The sequence below is a fragment of the Bombina bombina genome, chromosome 8 (assembly GCF_027579735.1).
Source record: "Bombina bombina isolate aBomBom1 chromosome 8, aBomBom1.pri, whole genome shotgun sequence".
Lineage (NCBI taxonomy): Eukaryota > Metazoa > Chordata > Amphibia > Anura > Bombinatoridae > Bombina > Bombina bombina.
The window spans coordinates 119945833-119962175 of NC_069506.1; the positions used below are offsets into that span (position 1 = coordinate 119945833).

Below are 16343 nucleotides of genomic sequence, written 5' to 3' on the forward strand. Positions count from 1 at the left end.
ATATTGATGGGAGGAGAAACAGATTGCTCTAGATAAACTATTTCTATACTTTATGTATTAAAGGGATACTGAACCCAATTTTTTTCTTTCATAATTGAGATAGGGCATGCAATTATAAGATACTTTCTAATTTACTCCTATTATCAAATTTTCTTCGTTCTCTTGCTATCTTTATTAAAAAAGCAGGAATGTAAAACTTTGGAGACGGTCCATTTTAGGTTCAGCACACTGGATAGCGCTTGCTTTTTGGTGACTACATTCAGCCAACCAATAAGCAAGTGTAACCCAGGTTCTGAACCAAAAATGGGACGGCTTCTAAGCTTTACATTCCTGCTTTTTAAACAAAGATAGCAAAAGAATGAAGACAAATTAATAATAGGAGTAAATTAGAAAGTTACTTAAAATTGCATGCTCTATGTGAATCATTAAAGAAAAATTTTGGATTTAGTATCCCTTTAATATTAAAAATACATGTTTACATGGTGTAAACTGCATAATTTAATTCACAGATAAATTCAAACTGTACATTTTTTTTGCCCTATTAAGAGTGTCTAGTGAAGGAAAACAAATATATTGTATGTAGTTTGTAGAGCTTTAATTCATTATTGTTTTTTATGAAGCTCTGTATTAGAGTTAATCTGCTGGACCATAACTAGTGAACCTTCGTGCAGAGTCTACTCTATTGAGTTTCTAATGTCTCTACATTATGTTTTATGCTGTTTACTAGTAATGTGATTGTTTGCCAGGTGTTCGCCACCCCAACATCATCTGTGACTGCTGCAAGAAGCACGGAATCCGCGGTATGCGCTGGAAATGCAAAGTCTGCTTTGATTATGACCTGTGTACTCAGTGCTATATGAACAACAAACACGACTTGTCACATGCGTTCGAGAGATACGAGACTGCCCACTCGCGACCGTAAGTATAGAATAGAACCATGACCATTTTATAGTATATCTAACATGGATAATCTTATTGTTACCACTGTCTAATGTGACCAATTTGGACCTTTTTGATTGCTCTAGTGTGAGAAAGCTTAATATTGAGCTTTTATGTATGTATCAGATATTTGCTTAAAGGGACACTGTACCCAAAATTTTTCTATCGTGATTCAGATTGAGCATGACATTTTAAGCAACTTTCTAATTTACTCCTATTATCAAATTTTCTTCATTCTCTTGGTATCTTTATTTGAAATGCAAGAATGTAAGTTTAGATGCCGGCCCATTTTTGGTGAACAACCTGAGTTGTCCTTGCTGATTGGTGGATAAATTCATCTACCAATAAAAAAGTGCTGTCCAGAGTACTGAAACCAAAAAAAAGCTTAGATGCCTTCTTTTTCAAATAATGATAGCAAGAGAACAAAGAAAAATTGATAATGGGAGTAAATTAGAAAGTTGCTTAAAATTGCATGCTCTATCTGAATTACAAAAGAAAAAATTTGGGTTCAGTGTCCCTTTAATAGAACTTTAAACCATTTTCTCTTGTTAAGTGTATCCAGTCCACGGATCATCCATTACTTGTGGGATATTCTCCTTCCCAACAGGAAGTTGCAAGAGCATCACCCACAGCAGAGCTGCTATATAGCTCCTCCCCTCACTGCCATATCCAGTCATTCTCTTGCAACTCTCAACTAAGATGGAGGTCGTAAGAGGACTGTGGTGTTTTATACTTAGTTTATTTCTTCAATCAAAAGTTTGTTATTTTTAAATGGTACTGGAGTGTACTGTTTATCTCAGGCAGTATTTAGAAGAAGAATCTGCCTGCGTTTTCTATGGTCTTAGCAGAAGTAACTAAGATCCTTTGCTGTTCTCACATATTCTGAGGAGTGAGGTAACTTCAGAGGGGGAATAGCGTGCAGGTTTTCCTGTAATAAGGTATGTGCAGTTAAAATATTTTTCTAGGGATGGAATTTGCTAGAAAATGCTGCTGATACCGAAGTAATGTAAGTAAAGCCTTAAATGCAGTGATAGCGACTGGTATCAGGCTTATTAATAGAGATACATACTCTTATAAAAGTGTATTTTAAAACGTTTGCTGGCATGTTTAATCGTTTTTTACATATGTTTGGTGATAAAACTTATTGGGGCCTAGTTTTTTCCACATGGCTGGCTTGAATTTTGCCTAGAAACAGTTCCCTGAGGCTTCCCACTGTTGTAATATGAGTGGGATGGCCTATTTTGGCGTTTTTTTGCACAGCAAAAATTACAGACACAGACATCCAGCTTCTTCCTGCATGATCCAGGACTTCTCTGAAGGGCTCAAAAGGCTTCAAAAGTCGTATTTAGTGAGGTAAAAAGCCACAGTAGAGCTGTGGCAGTTGTTGTGACTGTTTAAAAAAGTTTTTGTCATTTGTTATTCCGTTTTTGGTATTAAGGGGTTAATCATCCATTTGCAAGTGGGTGCAATGCTCTGCTAACTTATTATATACACTGTAAAAATTTCGTTAGTGTAACTGCATTTTTTCACTGTTATTTCAAAATTTGTGAAAATTTGTGTTTCTTAAAGGCGCAGTAACGTTTTTTATATTGCTTGTAAACTTGTTTTAAAGTGTTTTCCAAGCTTGCTAGTCTCATTGCTAGTCTGTTTAAACATGTCTGAAACAGAGGAACCTACTTGTTCATTATGTTTGAAAGCCATGGTGGAGCCCCATAGGAGAATGTGTACTAAATGTATTGATTTCACCTTAAACAGTAAAGATCAGTCTTTATCTATAAAAGAATTATCACCAGAGGGTTCTGTCGAGGGGGAAGTTATGCCGACTAACTCTCCCCACGTGTCAGACCCTTCGCCTCCCGCTCAGAAGACGCACGCTAATATGGCGCCAATTACATCAAGGACGCCCATAGCGATTACCTTGCAGGACATGGCTGCAATCATGAATAATACCCTGTCAGAGGTATTATCTAGATTGCCTGAATTAAGAGGCAAGCGCAATAGCTCTGGGGTTAGGAGAGATACAGAGCGCGCAAATGCTGTTAGAGCCATGTCTGATACTGCGTCACAGTATGCAGAACATGAGGACGGAGAGCTTCAGTCTGTGGGTGACATCTCTGACTCGGGGAAACCTGATTCAGAGATTTCTAATTTTAAATTTAAGCTTGAGAACCTCTGTGTATTGCTTGGGGAGGTATTAGCTGCTGGGAATGACTGTAACACAGTTGCAATTCCAGAGAAATTGTGTAGGCTGGATAGATACTATGCGGTGCCGGTGTGTACTGACGTTTTTCCTATACCTAAAGGGCTTACAGAAATTATTAGCAAGGAGTGGGATAGACCCGGTGTGCCCTTTTCCCCACTTCCTATATTTAGAAAAATGTTTCCAATAGACGCCACTACACGGGACTTATGGCAGACGGTCCCTAAGGTGGAGGGAGCAGTTTCTACTTTAGCAAAGCGTACCACTATCCCGGTTGAGGACAGTTGTGCTTTTTCAGATCAAATGGATAAAAAATTGGAGGGTTACCTTAAGAAAATGTTTATTCAACAAGGTTTTATTTTACAGCCCCTTGCATGCATTGCGCCTGTCACTGCTGCGGCGGCATTCTGGTTTGAGGCCCTGGAAGAGGCCATCCAGACAGCTCCATTGAATGAAATTATTGACAAGCTTAGAACGCTTAAGCTAGCTAACTCATTTGTTTCTGATGCCATTGTTCATTTGACTAAACTAACGACTAAGAATTCCGGATTCGCCATCCAGGCGCGTAGGGCGCTATGGCTTAAATCCTGGTCAGCTGACGTGACTTCAAAGTCTAAATTACTCAACATTCCTTTCAAGGGGCAGACCTTATTCGGGCCTGGCTTGAAGGAAATTATTGCTGACATTACTGGAGGCAAGGGTCATACCCTTCCTCAGGACAGGGCCAAATCAAAGGCCAAACAGTCTAATTTTCGTTCCTTTCGAAATTTCAAGGCAGGAGCAGCATCAACTTCCTCCGCTTCAAAACAAGAGGGAACTGTTGCTCATTCCAGACAGGCCTGGAAACCTAACCAGTCCTGGAACAAGGGCAAGCAGGCCAGAAAGCCTGCTGCTGCCCCCAAGACAGCATGAAGGAACGGCCCCCTATCCGGAAATGGATCTAGTGGGGGGCAGACTTTCTCTCTTCGCCCAGGCGTGGGCAAGAGATGTTCAGGATCCCTGGGCGTTGGAGATCATATCTCAGGGATATCTTCTGGACTTCAAAGCTTCTCCTCCACAAGGGAGATTTCATCTTTCAAGGTTATCAGCAAACCAGATAAAGAAAGAGGCATTCCTAAGCTGTGTGCAAGACCTCCTAGTAATGGGAGTGATCCATCCAGTTCCGCGGACGGAACAAGGACAGGGATTTTATTCAAATCTGTTTGTGGTTCCCAAGAAAGAGGGAACCTTCAGACCAATCTTGGATCTAAAGATCTTAAACAAATTCCTCAGAGTTCCATCATTCAAAATGGAAACTATTCGGACCATCCTACCCATGATCCAAGAGGGTCAGTACATGACCACAGTGCACTTAAAGGATGGCTACCTTCACATACCGATTCACAAAGATCATCATCGGTTCCTAAGGTTTGCCTTTCTAGACAGGCATTACCAATTTGTAGCTCTTCCCTTCAGGTTGGCCACTGCCCCGAGAATTTTTACAAAGGTTCTGGGCTCACTTCTGGCGGTTCTAAGACCGCGAGGCATAGCGGTGGCTCCGTATCTAGACGACATCCTGATACAGGCGTCAAGCTTTCAAATTGCCAAGTCTCATACAGAGATAGTTCTGGCATTTCTGAGGTCGCATGGGTGGAAAGTGAACGTGGAAAAGAGTTCTCTATCACCACTCACAAGAGTCTCCTTCCTAGGGACTCTTATAGATTCTGTAGAGATGAAAATTTACCTGACGGAGTCCAGGTTATCAAAACTTCTAAATGCTTGCCGTGTCCTTCATTCCATTCCACACCCGTCAGTGGCTCAGTGCATGGAAGTAATCGGCTTAATGGTAGCGGCAATGGACATAGTGCCATTTGCGCGTCTGCATCTCAGACCGCTGCAATTATGCATGCTAAGTCAGTGGAATGGGGATTACTCAAATTTGTCCCCTCTACTAAATCTGGATCAAGAGACCAGAGATTCTCTTCTCTGGTGGCTTTCTCGGGTCCATCTGTCCAAGGGTATGACCTTTCGCAGGCCAGATTGGACGATTGTAACAACAGATGCCAGCCTTCTAGGTTGGGGCGCAGTCTGGAACTCCCTCAAGGCTCAGGGATCGTGGACTCAGGAGGAGAAACTCCTCCCAATAAATATTCTGGAGTTAAGAGCAATATTCAATGCTCTTCTAGCTTGGCCTCAGTTAGCAACACTGAGGTTCATCAGATTTCAGTCGGACAACATCACGACTGTGGCTTACATCAACCATCAAGGGGGAACCAGGAGTTCCCTAGCGATGTTAGAAGTCTCAAAGATAATTCGCTGGGCAGAGTCTCACTCTTGCCACCTGTCAGCAATCCACATCCCAGGCGTAGAGAACTGGGAGGCGGATTTTCTAAGTCGTCAGACTTTTCATCCGGGGGAGTGGGAACTCCATCCGGAGGTGTTTGCTCAACTGGTCCATCGTTGGGGCAAACCAGAACTGGATCTCATGGCGTCTCACCAGAACGCCAAGCTTCCTTGTTACGGATCCAGGTCCAGGGACCCGGGAGCAACGCTGATAGATGCTCTAGCAGCTCCTTGGTTCTTCAACCTGGCCTATGTGTTTCCACCGTTTCCTCTGCTCCCTCGACTGATTGCCAAAATCAAACAGGAGAGAGCATCAGTGATTCTGATAGTGCCTGCGTGGCCACGCAGGACCTGGTATGCAGACCTAGTGGACATGGCATCTCTTCCACCATGGACTCTACCTCTGAGGCAGGACCTTCTAATACAAGGTCCTTTCAATCATCCAAATCTAATTTCTCTGAGACTGACTGCATGGAGATTGAACGCTTGATTCTATCAAGGCGTGGCTTCTCCGAGTCAGTCATTGATACCTTAATACAGGCTCGGAAGCCTGTCACCAGGAAAATCTACCATAAGATATGGCGTAAATATCTTTATTGGTGTGAATCCAAGAGTTACTCATGGAGTAAGGTTAGGATTCCTAGGATATTGTCCTTTATCCAAGAGGGTTTGGACAAAGGCTTATCAACTAGTTCTTTAAAAGGACAGATCTCTGCTCTGTCTATTCTTTTGCACAAGCGTCTGGCAGAAGTTCCAGACGTCCAGGCATTTTGTCAGGCTTTGGTTAGGATTAAGCCTGTGTTTAAAACTGTTGCTCCCCCGTGGAGCTTCAACTTAGTTCTTAAAGTTCTTCAGGGAGTTCCGTTTGAACCCCTTCATTCCATTGATATTAAACTTTTATCTTGGAAAGTTCTGTTTTTGATGGCTATTTCCTCGGCTCGAAGAGTCTCTGAGTTATCTGCCTTACATTGTGATTCTCCTTATCTGATTTTTCATTCAGACAAGGTAGTTCTGCGTACCAAACCTGGGTTTTTACCTAAGGTGGTTTCTAACAGGAATATCAATCAAGAGATTGTTGTTCCATCATTGTGTCCTAATCCTTCTTCAAAGAAGGAACGTCTTTTGCATAATCTGGACGTAGTCCGTGCCTTGAAGTTTTACTTACAGGCTACTAAAGATTTTCGTCAAACATCTGCCCTGTTTCTCGTTTACTCTGGACAGAGGAGAGGTCAAAAAGCTTCGACAACCTCTCTCTCCTTTTGGCTTGGGAGCATAATACGCTTAGCCTATGAGACTGCTGGATAGCAGCCCCCTGAAAGGATTACAGCTCATTCTACTAGAGCTGTGGCTTCCACCTGGGCCTTTAAAAATGAGGCCTCTGTTGAACAGATTTGCAAGGCTGCGACTTGGTCTTCGCTTCACACCTTTTCAAAATTTTACAAATTTGACACTTTCGCTTCTTCAGAGGCTGTTTTTGGGAGAAAGGTTCTACAGGCAGTGGTTCCTTCCGTTTAAGTTCCTGCCTTGTCCCTCCCATCATCCGTGTACTTTAGCTTTGGTATTGGTATCCCACAAGTAATGGATGATCCGTGAACTGGATACACTTAACAAGAGAAAACATAATTTATGCTTACCTGATAAATTTATTTCTCTTGTAGTGTATCCAGTCCACGGCCCGCCCTGTCCTTTTAAGGCAGGTCTAAATTTTAATTAAGCTACAGTCACCACTGCACCCTATGGTTTCTCCTTTCTCGTCTTGTTTCGGTCGAATGACTGGATATGGCAGTGAGGGGAGGAGCTATATAGCAGCTCTGCTGTGGGTGATCCTCTTGCAACTTCCTGTTGGGAAGGAGAATATCCCACAAGTAATGGATGATCCGTGGACTGGATACACTACAAGAGAAATAAATTTATTAGGTAAGCATAAATTATGTTTTTTTGGACTTGAAACCTAGTAACATGGCCAGATGTGCAGTACTGGTCATCGAATATAGGAAAGTTGCATATTTTATTTACAAATTAAAGTTGTTGATATTGGTACATTTTTGTCCCCCTTTAAAGGGACAGTTTGCTGTAAAATCGGTTTCCCTTTAAGGTGTTTCTAATAACTTGTTATACTAACAGAATGATAAATATCTCATTTAGGTTTATTTTATATATGAAATAACAGATTTTGTTCTTAGACAACATAACCCATTAAAATAGGATGAGCCAGCAGGTAAATCAAATACTGTATCCTTATTTTATTATTTTATCACTTTCTATATACACAAATGCTTCCTTATCTTATCTCTGTATGTATACCAAAGCCCAATACTTAGGCTCCGATATTCAAAACATTGACTGTCCAACAAGAAACTGCCTGTTTTGGTTTGCCAGGTTCGCAATCCGTTGGTCTGATGATATATTCTAAAAAAGTGGACTGAACCTCACTGTGCCGACAAATCGCGATGTGTTTTACCATAGGAAATAATAGGGAACACAGCTTCAGTAAAAGTCCTCCCACATTGACACTCATCTGTGATATCAGCGGAGGGTGGGGTGGGGCTATATTTGAAGTGTTCCTACACAGCACAGACAGTGCAATCGCTGAAACAAAAAGATTTTTGTGTTGGAACACTTCAAATAATGCACTTGTAACCTTACTTGTACTGTACCTGCACTACATGCCTCACACTGAAAAATCTCGCCACTAAAAAGGTATTGAGACAAATATGGCTGAAAACCTGTACCTAACCTGCAGGACATCGCTTGCAATATATCGCACTACTGGTGATGTTTTCCCATTAAAATGCAGGTTACTCCCATGGAACGCCCAGCAAACGCCTACATCTATGTCATGTCTACGAACTACCTTGATAATAAAGAAAAAAAAACTTCTGATTAAAACTATTGGAGCTACTGTATGTCGATATATGCATATACAATGTTTCATTTATATACATATATCGACAGTCTACACTTTAGTCATCTTAAAGTCTTACCTTAAATAAAGCTACAAATAGCCTCCTGCACCTTTTCTATATTATGCAGCAGGAATGGTAAAAAAGTTATTTTAAAATGAATATTTTTTTTTTGGCCACTATGAAATGACTGCCAAGCTCCACCCACTGATGACATTACGATCTGGGCTGCATATGGCATCTAATCACAAAAGGCTCACTAGTTGGATTCAACAGACTGCCAATGCTATCAGTAGAGTGCCTAGATGCAGCCCAAATCATGATGTCATCAGTGGGCAGAACTTGGCAGCCATTACAGAGTGGCCAGAAACAATACTTGGCTAAAAAAAAACTTTTTTTTATCGTTCCTGCTTTACTATATCGAAAGGGGTGCAGGACGCTATTTGCAGATTAATCTGCGGTAAGTCTTTAAGATGACTAAGGTGTAGACTGTCCCTTTAAGTATTACATTGATTTTAAATAGCTTTTTCTGTGTGCTCTTTATTTTTTTAAACAATAATATTTATTTTTGTTATGTAAATATGTTATAAAAGACATTAGCAGCAGTTTTATAGTTTTATATAACTTCATAATGTCTAAAATTACAATATTATACAGATGCAGTTATGTCAAAATTTAAAGTTGCAGCTTTATAGGGATTTCTTTTAGCAAAAGAGCAAAAACACTTATGCCCTTTTCAGGACATTATTTTGCTTAGTTTCTTTAGTATAGGGTTTTTTCACAAAAGAACTATAATCACTTAAATAATGGCACTGCCCGACAAATGCCCTTCTCAGGGCGATTTTTGGATTTTTATTTTTTTTATGGGGGTTTTTTTAGTTTTAGTATAGGTTTTTTTCTTCTTAAACGGGAAGAGTCCAGAGCTGCATTAATTACTTTTGTAAATTAAGAACCTGGCCACCAGGAGGAGGCAAAGACACCCCAGCCAAAGGCTTAAATACCTCCCCCACTTCCCTCATACACCTGTCATTTTTTGCCTTTCGTCACAGGAGGTTGGCAGAGAAGTGTCAAAAGTTTGAAAGCTAGTCTCTTATGGAGGGTAGTACTCTTCGAAATGGGACTGGAGTTTTAAGTAATCCTGTCAGCCTCTCAGTTAGAGCATGGATGAAAGTTAGAGTCCGGAGATGCAGGGAGTGTTGTCTCTGCGAAACCTTCCCGACTCATATTAACAGCTCCTTGGCAATCAGCGTTGACAAGTTTCGCTGCCTGCCTTTATTCTCTCAAGTCCATGTCAGAAGCGATGCTACTATCTGTCACACTTGAAGGGCTGTGTTCCTGTTCCATGGCGTAGATTCCGGTAAGATCGTTTAATTTTATTTCAATATGGGAATGTAATGTTAACGAAGAAGTCAGGGTCCCAGTGTGGCTAATTTTATCTTTTGGAATCAAGGGTTATCTACTGTGGAGGGTTATTGAACAGGGGGGAATTTAATCATGTTATGTAATTCTGTCTGCTAATGTGTAGTGATGCTTGGGCTCAGGGCTATTCGAAACATAACGGCCTTATCATCAGATGGCGCGGTCCTTTTGGACTGGCGCGCCTTTTTTTCTAAACTTACATGGTGCACCGCATGACCAGGTGTGGTCACGTTGTATTTCCATTTCTGTACTTTGACCGAGTGACGACGGAGAGAATCTGTTCGTTAGTTGTCTGGTTCACAGGAGGTGGTGAGTATTCCAGCCGTTGGGGGTGTAAGGTGCCGTTTAGCTTTTGTCCATATTTGCAATCTACAAGTTATGGAGGATTCTGATTTTTTAGAGACGGACATCTCCCGACTCGGAGTATATGTCTTGTGAGGAGTATGAAATGGTTATCCATGCCCATCAGTTATGTTCCGATTGCCATATTAGAGTACTCTCTTCCCCCAATTTAGGGAGCGTAGAATGCATTGAGCCATCCATCCCTGAGGATTCCATGTCCAGTGAGGCGCGTGCCCCAGAACCTTCTTTTGCTACACAAGCAGGTGTCCTTAGGGCCGTTACTCTTCCGGAAGGCGGCCTGTTTCCTCCAGAGGTTACAGCACGGTTCCACATGGCCATATCTATGGCGCTGGCACATTTATATCTCCCAAGAGAAGATACTGTCCATGTTCTGTTAACTGGGGTCCGTCGGGCGTGAGATCGCCTGAGTCTGTATGACTTTCTTGGGAAGCTTTGCCTTCTGAGGCTACAGGGGCCCCTCTCTCTGGGCCGTGGTCGTCCATCATTATAGACTGGCATGCCTTTGTGTACTACGAAGACTACATCAGTCTTGAGAAAGGTCCTGGTTAGGACTGAAACGCGTAGACTACTGATATTACGGCTCAGGTTCATCTCAAAGGGTAAGCAGGATACTTATTTCCATCATAGCTATTAGCGATACTGCACTATGCTTTTTTATTTCTTTATAGGATTTTGAAACACATCCTACACTTTGAGGATTTAATCCACAAGACTAACGTGGACCACTTCTTCTCAGGATATTTACACGTTGGGGATTTTAGAAGGGATACTGCCCAAACCCAAGAAGTAATCCATCACCTACTAATATACATCATTTTTGTTTTTCTCAAAAGGTGTACACCTTATTATTTTCAACAGACACTTAAACTATATATATATATATATATATATATATATATATATATATATATATATATATATATATATATATATATATATAATATTTTTTTTATTTTTTTTTCACTGACATTTTTTTCACGATTTGTTTATCACGCCATATTTTTTAACTTTTACATTTTTTTCTACATTTTTATTGCCTTAACGCAGAGCTTTCCAAACTTTTCATGTCGGTGACACACTTTTTAGACCTACATCATTTCGCGACACAGTAATTCAGTTGTACTGGCAAACAGGAGGTTAAACTAACTTGTTTTAAGAGATACGGACACATACATAAATAATATAATAACGAAATGTATTTACAAGTAACAGTACAACAGTAACAGTGCAAGAATTAAAAAAAAAGTTTAATAACACCAATAGTTACTTACTTACTATTTTAATGGGATGAACACAGTTTCTGAATATTTGGTGGAATATTAGACACTCGCATTTTTAAGCTTCCCCTTCCTATCCATATATCAAGAACAGGAACAGCAATGCACTACTGGGAGCTAGCTGCAAAAAAACCCACTGACTTCAGCTCAGCGTTTAAGCTGCCGCCCTCAGAGCTCGGTGAGCCCGATTGACTACTGCCCACGCTGCAAACACACTGCTGTCCCACTCACTGACTACACATGCAGCCACGATCCGATTGAGGAGACTACACGTGCAGTCAGGTGCCAATGTGCCATTAAAGCCGCCAATGGGAATAGTTTCAGTTCCCACTGAGCAGCAACAATAGGTTAAGATGATCTGTGACCCCCTAGGTATTAATCACGTGTCAACAATGTGATATGCGTAGCAGGCAGGTGGAAAGTCAGAAAACAAAAAAAAAAACATTTAAAAAAATTAAAATTTTAAAAAAATTGTGCTGAAGCAGGGACACACCTACACACTGCTGCCGACACACTAGTGTGTCCCGACACACAGTTTGGAAAGCACTGCCTTAACGGATTCACTACCACACATCGTTTGGACACCAACATTTTGGACATTGGGGATTTTATATAGGACACTTGTTTTATTATACATTCTTTGGACACTTGTATTTTGATTTTTAATTTGTTTCAAATGTGTTTTATGCTAATCTATTAGGGTAGGCATCATAGTGCTGTATAGTCACATGCAGAATTGTGATTATCTTTGCTCATCACTTGTGCTTATTTTGTATATATTTTATATGTATTAGGCCCTATACCCTATTAGTACTCACTGGGACATCTTAAGGTTGTCCTAAGCTTAGTGATCGCCTTTAACAGAGGCGATTGAGGCTATACCTGCTTGATTATTGCTTTTATTTTTTATTTTTGTAAGTTTGTGATTGTTTTACATAGTGTTTTTTATATATCTTTTTATATTTTTTATGTGTAATTAAATCATTTGTACCTTCCATTCTTGTTTCTCGCTATATGTGATACCTATAGATCCCACCTTTAGCCATTTTTTCCTATCAGGGAAACTGTAGCGCTTCTCCATCACATTGCTATCTCCTAATCTGTTTCTGAGATCTGGTTGAGAGATCTCGTATACGGGAGGAGCTTGTGTGGTATCTTATTTGGCGCTGAAGATATTATTATACTCCTTTGTGTGCTACGAAGGCATGTTTTGGCGGTGCTGGAGAATTCCGGCCCTACTGGGCAGATGGATACTTAGTCTTCTGTGCAGAGTGCAAACTGGGTTAGACGTAGGGGGGACGTAGGGGGATGAAGCCAATCTCCTTCACGTCTCCATCTTTCTTTTCTTTTAAGTATCTGTTCCAGTTCTGAGCTTAGGAGAATGGGTACTCTAATCGGCTGGTTCCGTTGGCGTGCCCATTCTCCTTGGGCGTTCACCCATGGGTGTGGCCTTCATTTTATTTGACCTGGTTAGACTGTGTTTAATTTGTTTTACGAAACTCATGTTTGTTATAGTTTCCGTTTTGGGAACGTTTCTTCTCTGGAACTGATATTTGCGATTTTGTGGTTGCGTGGGCACTTCCTAGGAAGTTGTGCAGTACTATATAATACATAGTTTTGTTTATAGTTTGTTATCGACCTTTGGGGCCTCGATTTTCCTTGGACCCTGGACAGTTTCGGAGTGTTCTCATGCCAGGCGGGTCCTGGTCGGGCACTAGATGCTGTTCCTTATGGTTCATGTCACCCACGTGGTGCTGATGTACTGGTTGCCCTGTTGGGTGCTGGGTTGTTCACTTTGATAAGTGTTCATGTTTCCTGTTGCCTCCATTTTAGAAGAGAGAGGGCTGCTTGGTCCACCTCCTGTTCTACTATTGAGTGGGACTCTACTGTGGTTCTGTGGTAGCATGTCTGATTGTCAAACTCAAGATTAGGAGTTTGAATCTACCCCGTTGTGCTACTCCTTAGGGGGTTCCGGGATCAGAGCCTGCTGAGGCTCATTGTGAGAGGCCTTTGGGCATTTGTGTACCGAAGTTTCTCCATTCCCATTGGGTTTGGAGGTTTGGATGACCTCTAGGCATTGGAGGTACCAGATGGATGGTGATTTCGTTTTTCCCTCTTGCTATCTTCTGGATGTAAAATTTTTGGGGCTAGTCCCAGGCACCTCTCGTAGGTGGCTGTGGCTACTTTGTCCTTTTCTTGGGTGGTCAGGTCATCTGTGTTTGGAAGTCCGGGTATTTCCTTTTTACTTCCTCCTTTTTAGTATTTTGCACGCTCTCTATGAGAGCACAGGGGTTGGGGATTCTTCACCTTTGGATGGTGTCCCACCATGGCTTAGTGGCAAACTATGCTTCCTTGGAAGCCGAAGGTCAATAGATCAAATCCAGGTGGCGTTGTGAGGCTCCCCCTGTATTTTCCTGTGAGGTACAGGATTTCCGGGAGACTGATCCTGTAAGGGTTTTTGGAGATATTATCATCTCTCATCTGGCGGACCGGTTTGGATTGGGTTCAGCAGAGGGTCCTGGATCCAGTTGCTCCTTCGGGCGCTGGTTGCCCTCTTCCTAGACCTGTTAAGATGTCTTTTTGGCCTCTTGGTCTGTCTCCCCTTCAAGAGTACAATGTCCAGGGAGATTGGGATATGGGAGTGCACTGCAGGGTCGTATGGGATCACTGGATGGTCCTCAGGGGGTAAGAACCTTGAACGGTCTCGGATTCTGGGGGTCTGGCTTATTGCCATGTCTCTTGTCTGAAATTTTGGAGCCCGGATCTGGATCGGTCCTAGGTGGGACCAGCTGCAGCTATTTGCTCCTTGAATGTGTGCTCACAAGCTGTTTTCAAAGCAGTTCAAGCCTTTAGGTTCTACAACTTCCGCTTGTCCCCTTTGGGATGATTTGGTATCTGTCTGAGGGCTAGTTTGCTGACTCTCAGGCAAGATCTTCCGGCTGTTACCAGGGGCAGCTATTGCACCTTGATGTGAGCTTGTGGTTATTGGTTTCAACTGAGCTGTTGGTCTCTGTATGGTGTTTACCATTTCTTTTTCTCTTCGCCAAGCCTCTGGCTGGGGAAGCGGTTCCTTTTAGTTCACCCTCCTTCAGAGAAGTCTTGCAGTGTTTCAGTTTCCATAAGGACTCATAGCTCTTTCTCTTCTCGTTTTGCCCTCTTTTGCATGCAAGGAGTCATGGGGCTGGGTTCTGTGTAGGGGTTTTGGATCCTGACACGCAGTCTTCTGTCCTGTCAAGCTAATCTAATTAATGGTCGGAATTGGTCTTCTGTCCTGTCAAGCTAATTTAATTAATGGTCGGAATTGTTCTCCATGGGACCCCCACTTTTTTTCTTCCGAGGTATGGTTCAGAGAATTTTTTATTCTTTGTATTCGGATGTTGCCAAATTTCTGGACTGGGTCCGTTACCTCGGAGGGGGGGGGGGTCGGGGAACTGGCTGCTCTGTTTCATCTTGACCATGTGCTTCCAGTTGCTGCAGGTCGAAGTGGCCTGAGGGTTCTCTCCCTGCTTAGTAGCTGAAGGTTGAAGTTAGAATCCTGCTTTGGCAGGTCTCTAGCTGTGTTCCTGCCTTTGGTGGGGGGTCACGGTGTTCATCCCTCCATTGGTTGCATATTCTGCCGGGGTTGGATGTTCTTCTAAGGTCTGGTTTCCTAGACGAGAATTGTTGTAGAGAATTTTTCGGCATTCTCTATGAAATGGTTTCCCTTGTCGACTAATGGTCAGCTTGCTGTCCTGAGGCTGGAGTTTGCGAGTTCTTGTTCAGAGGTGGCGATGTGTTTTCACGGGATAGCCTTTTCTCTGTTGGGATAATCTCCTTGTCAGCAGGTTCCGAATTTTCTTCGGTTTATATGGGTTTTCTCCCTATGTTTGACTAAGTTTAGCTATGGTGTCTGCTAGACTAGGGTACTGTGGGGAGCTTGTGGCTTCCTTATAGCACCATTAGTTTGTATGGTGCTGTGTCGGGTATCTGAGGATAAACTTTGGGGCTTCTCGTGATCGAACATTCTAGGTGTAGTTTTGATCCCTGGTCCTTGTCCTTTAGGGAGTTCTTCCCTGGGCGGTTGTCTTATCAACTTGGGTTCGCCTTAGTTGTTCGAGGTTATTTCCTTCGTGGTGGTCCTTTAGATCTCTTAGGGGTCCCCTGTTTTCCCCCCTTGGGGGTAGGTGAAGGTTCTTGCTCGGGTCAAGGGTTAGTTCTGTGTGATCGGACAACCTGCGGGACTTGGCTCCTTGGTTTTTTTTTGTGCTCAATGGATCTAGGGATCTGCTAGCTCGACCTTGTAGGTTATTTAACTGATGGGCAGTTACTGGGTCCTTTCAGGTTTTTAACCCCTTGTTTCTAAGTCACAGTTTTTTTGTAGGGTGTTGGGTTTTTTCAGGCTGTGGTGCCCTTCGAAGGGGCCGCCTTCTATACCAGCCCTTTTGTTTACACAACAGCTCCCTGCCCCTGCTTTATCTATGAGGCGGCGGTATTTGTTTTTTTTTTTGTTGTTGTTCTTCTGGCACCTTTTTCACCCTGATATTTCTCCTACTGTTCCTTGTTCCCTTGGCAGAATGACTGGGGGATGAGGGAAGTGGGGGAGGTATTTAAGCCTTTGGCTGGGGTGTCTGCCTCCTCCTGGTGGGCAGGTTCTTAATTCCGAAAAGTAATGAATGCAGCTGTGGACTCTTCCCGTCAGAAGAAAAGAATATTATCAGGTAAGCATAATTTAAGTTTTATGGGGGCTTTTTTTTTTTAATGGATACTTTAGTTTAAGGATAGGGTTTTTACTGGGGTTTTTTTGTGGTCATTTTCTTATTGTTTTTTTAATGTAACTTAGGGCATCTTAGAATAAGGATCTTAAGGGGGTTAGCTGTTAGGGCGTTAAGTAGTGTGGGGGTAATGGTGGTTTAGGGGTTATTGCAATGGGGGATGTGGATT

General features: G+C 42.2%; 1 protein-coding gene across 6 annotated transcripts in view; it reads left to right on the forward strand.

Moving 5' to 3' along the window:
* MIB2 (MIB E3 ubiquitin protein ligase 2) overlaps positions 1 to 16343 on the forward strand; it is a 451988-nt gene that overhangs the window by 247283 nt on the left and 188362 nt on the right. For all 6 annotated transcript variants that reach the window (XM_053690538.1, XM_053690540.1, XM_053690543.1 and 3 more), the window contains one exon: positions 747 to 918. In XM_053690538.1, coding sequence (XP_053546513.1) covers positions 747 to 918 — 172 coding nt within the window. The remainder of the gene's footprint in view (positions 1 to 746; positions 919 to 16343) is intronic.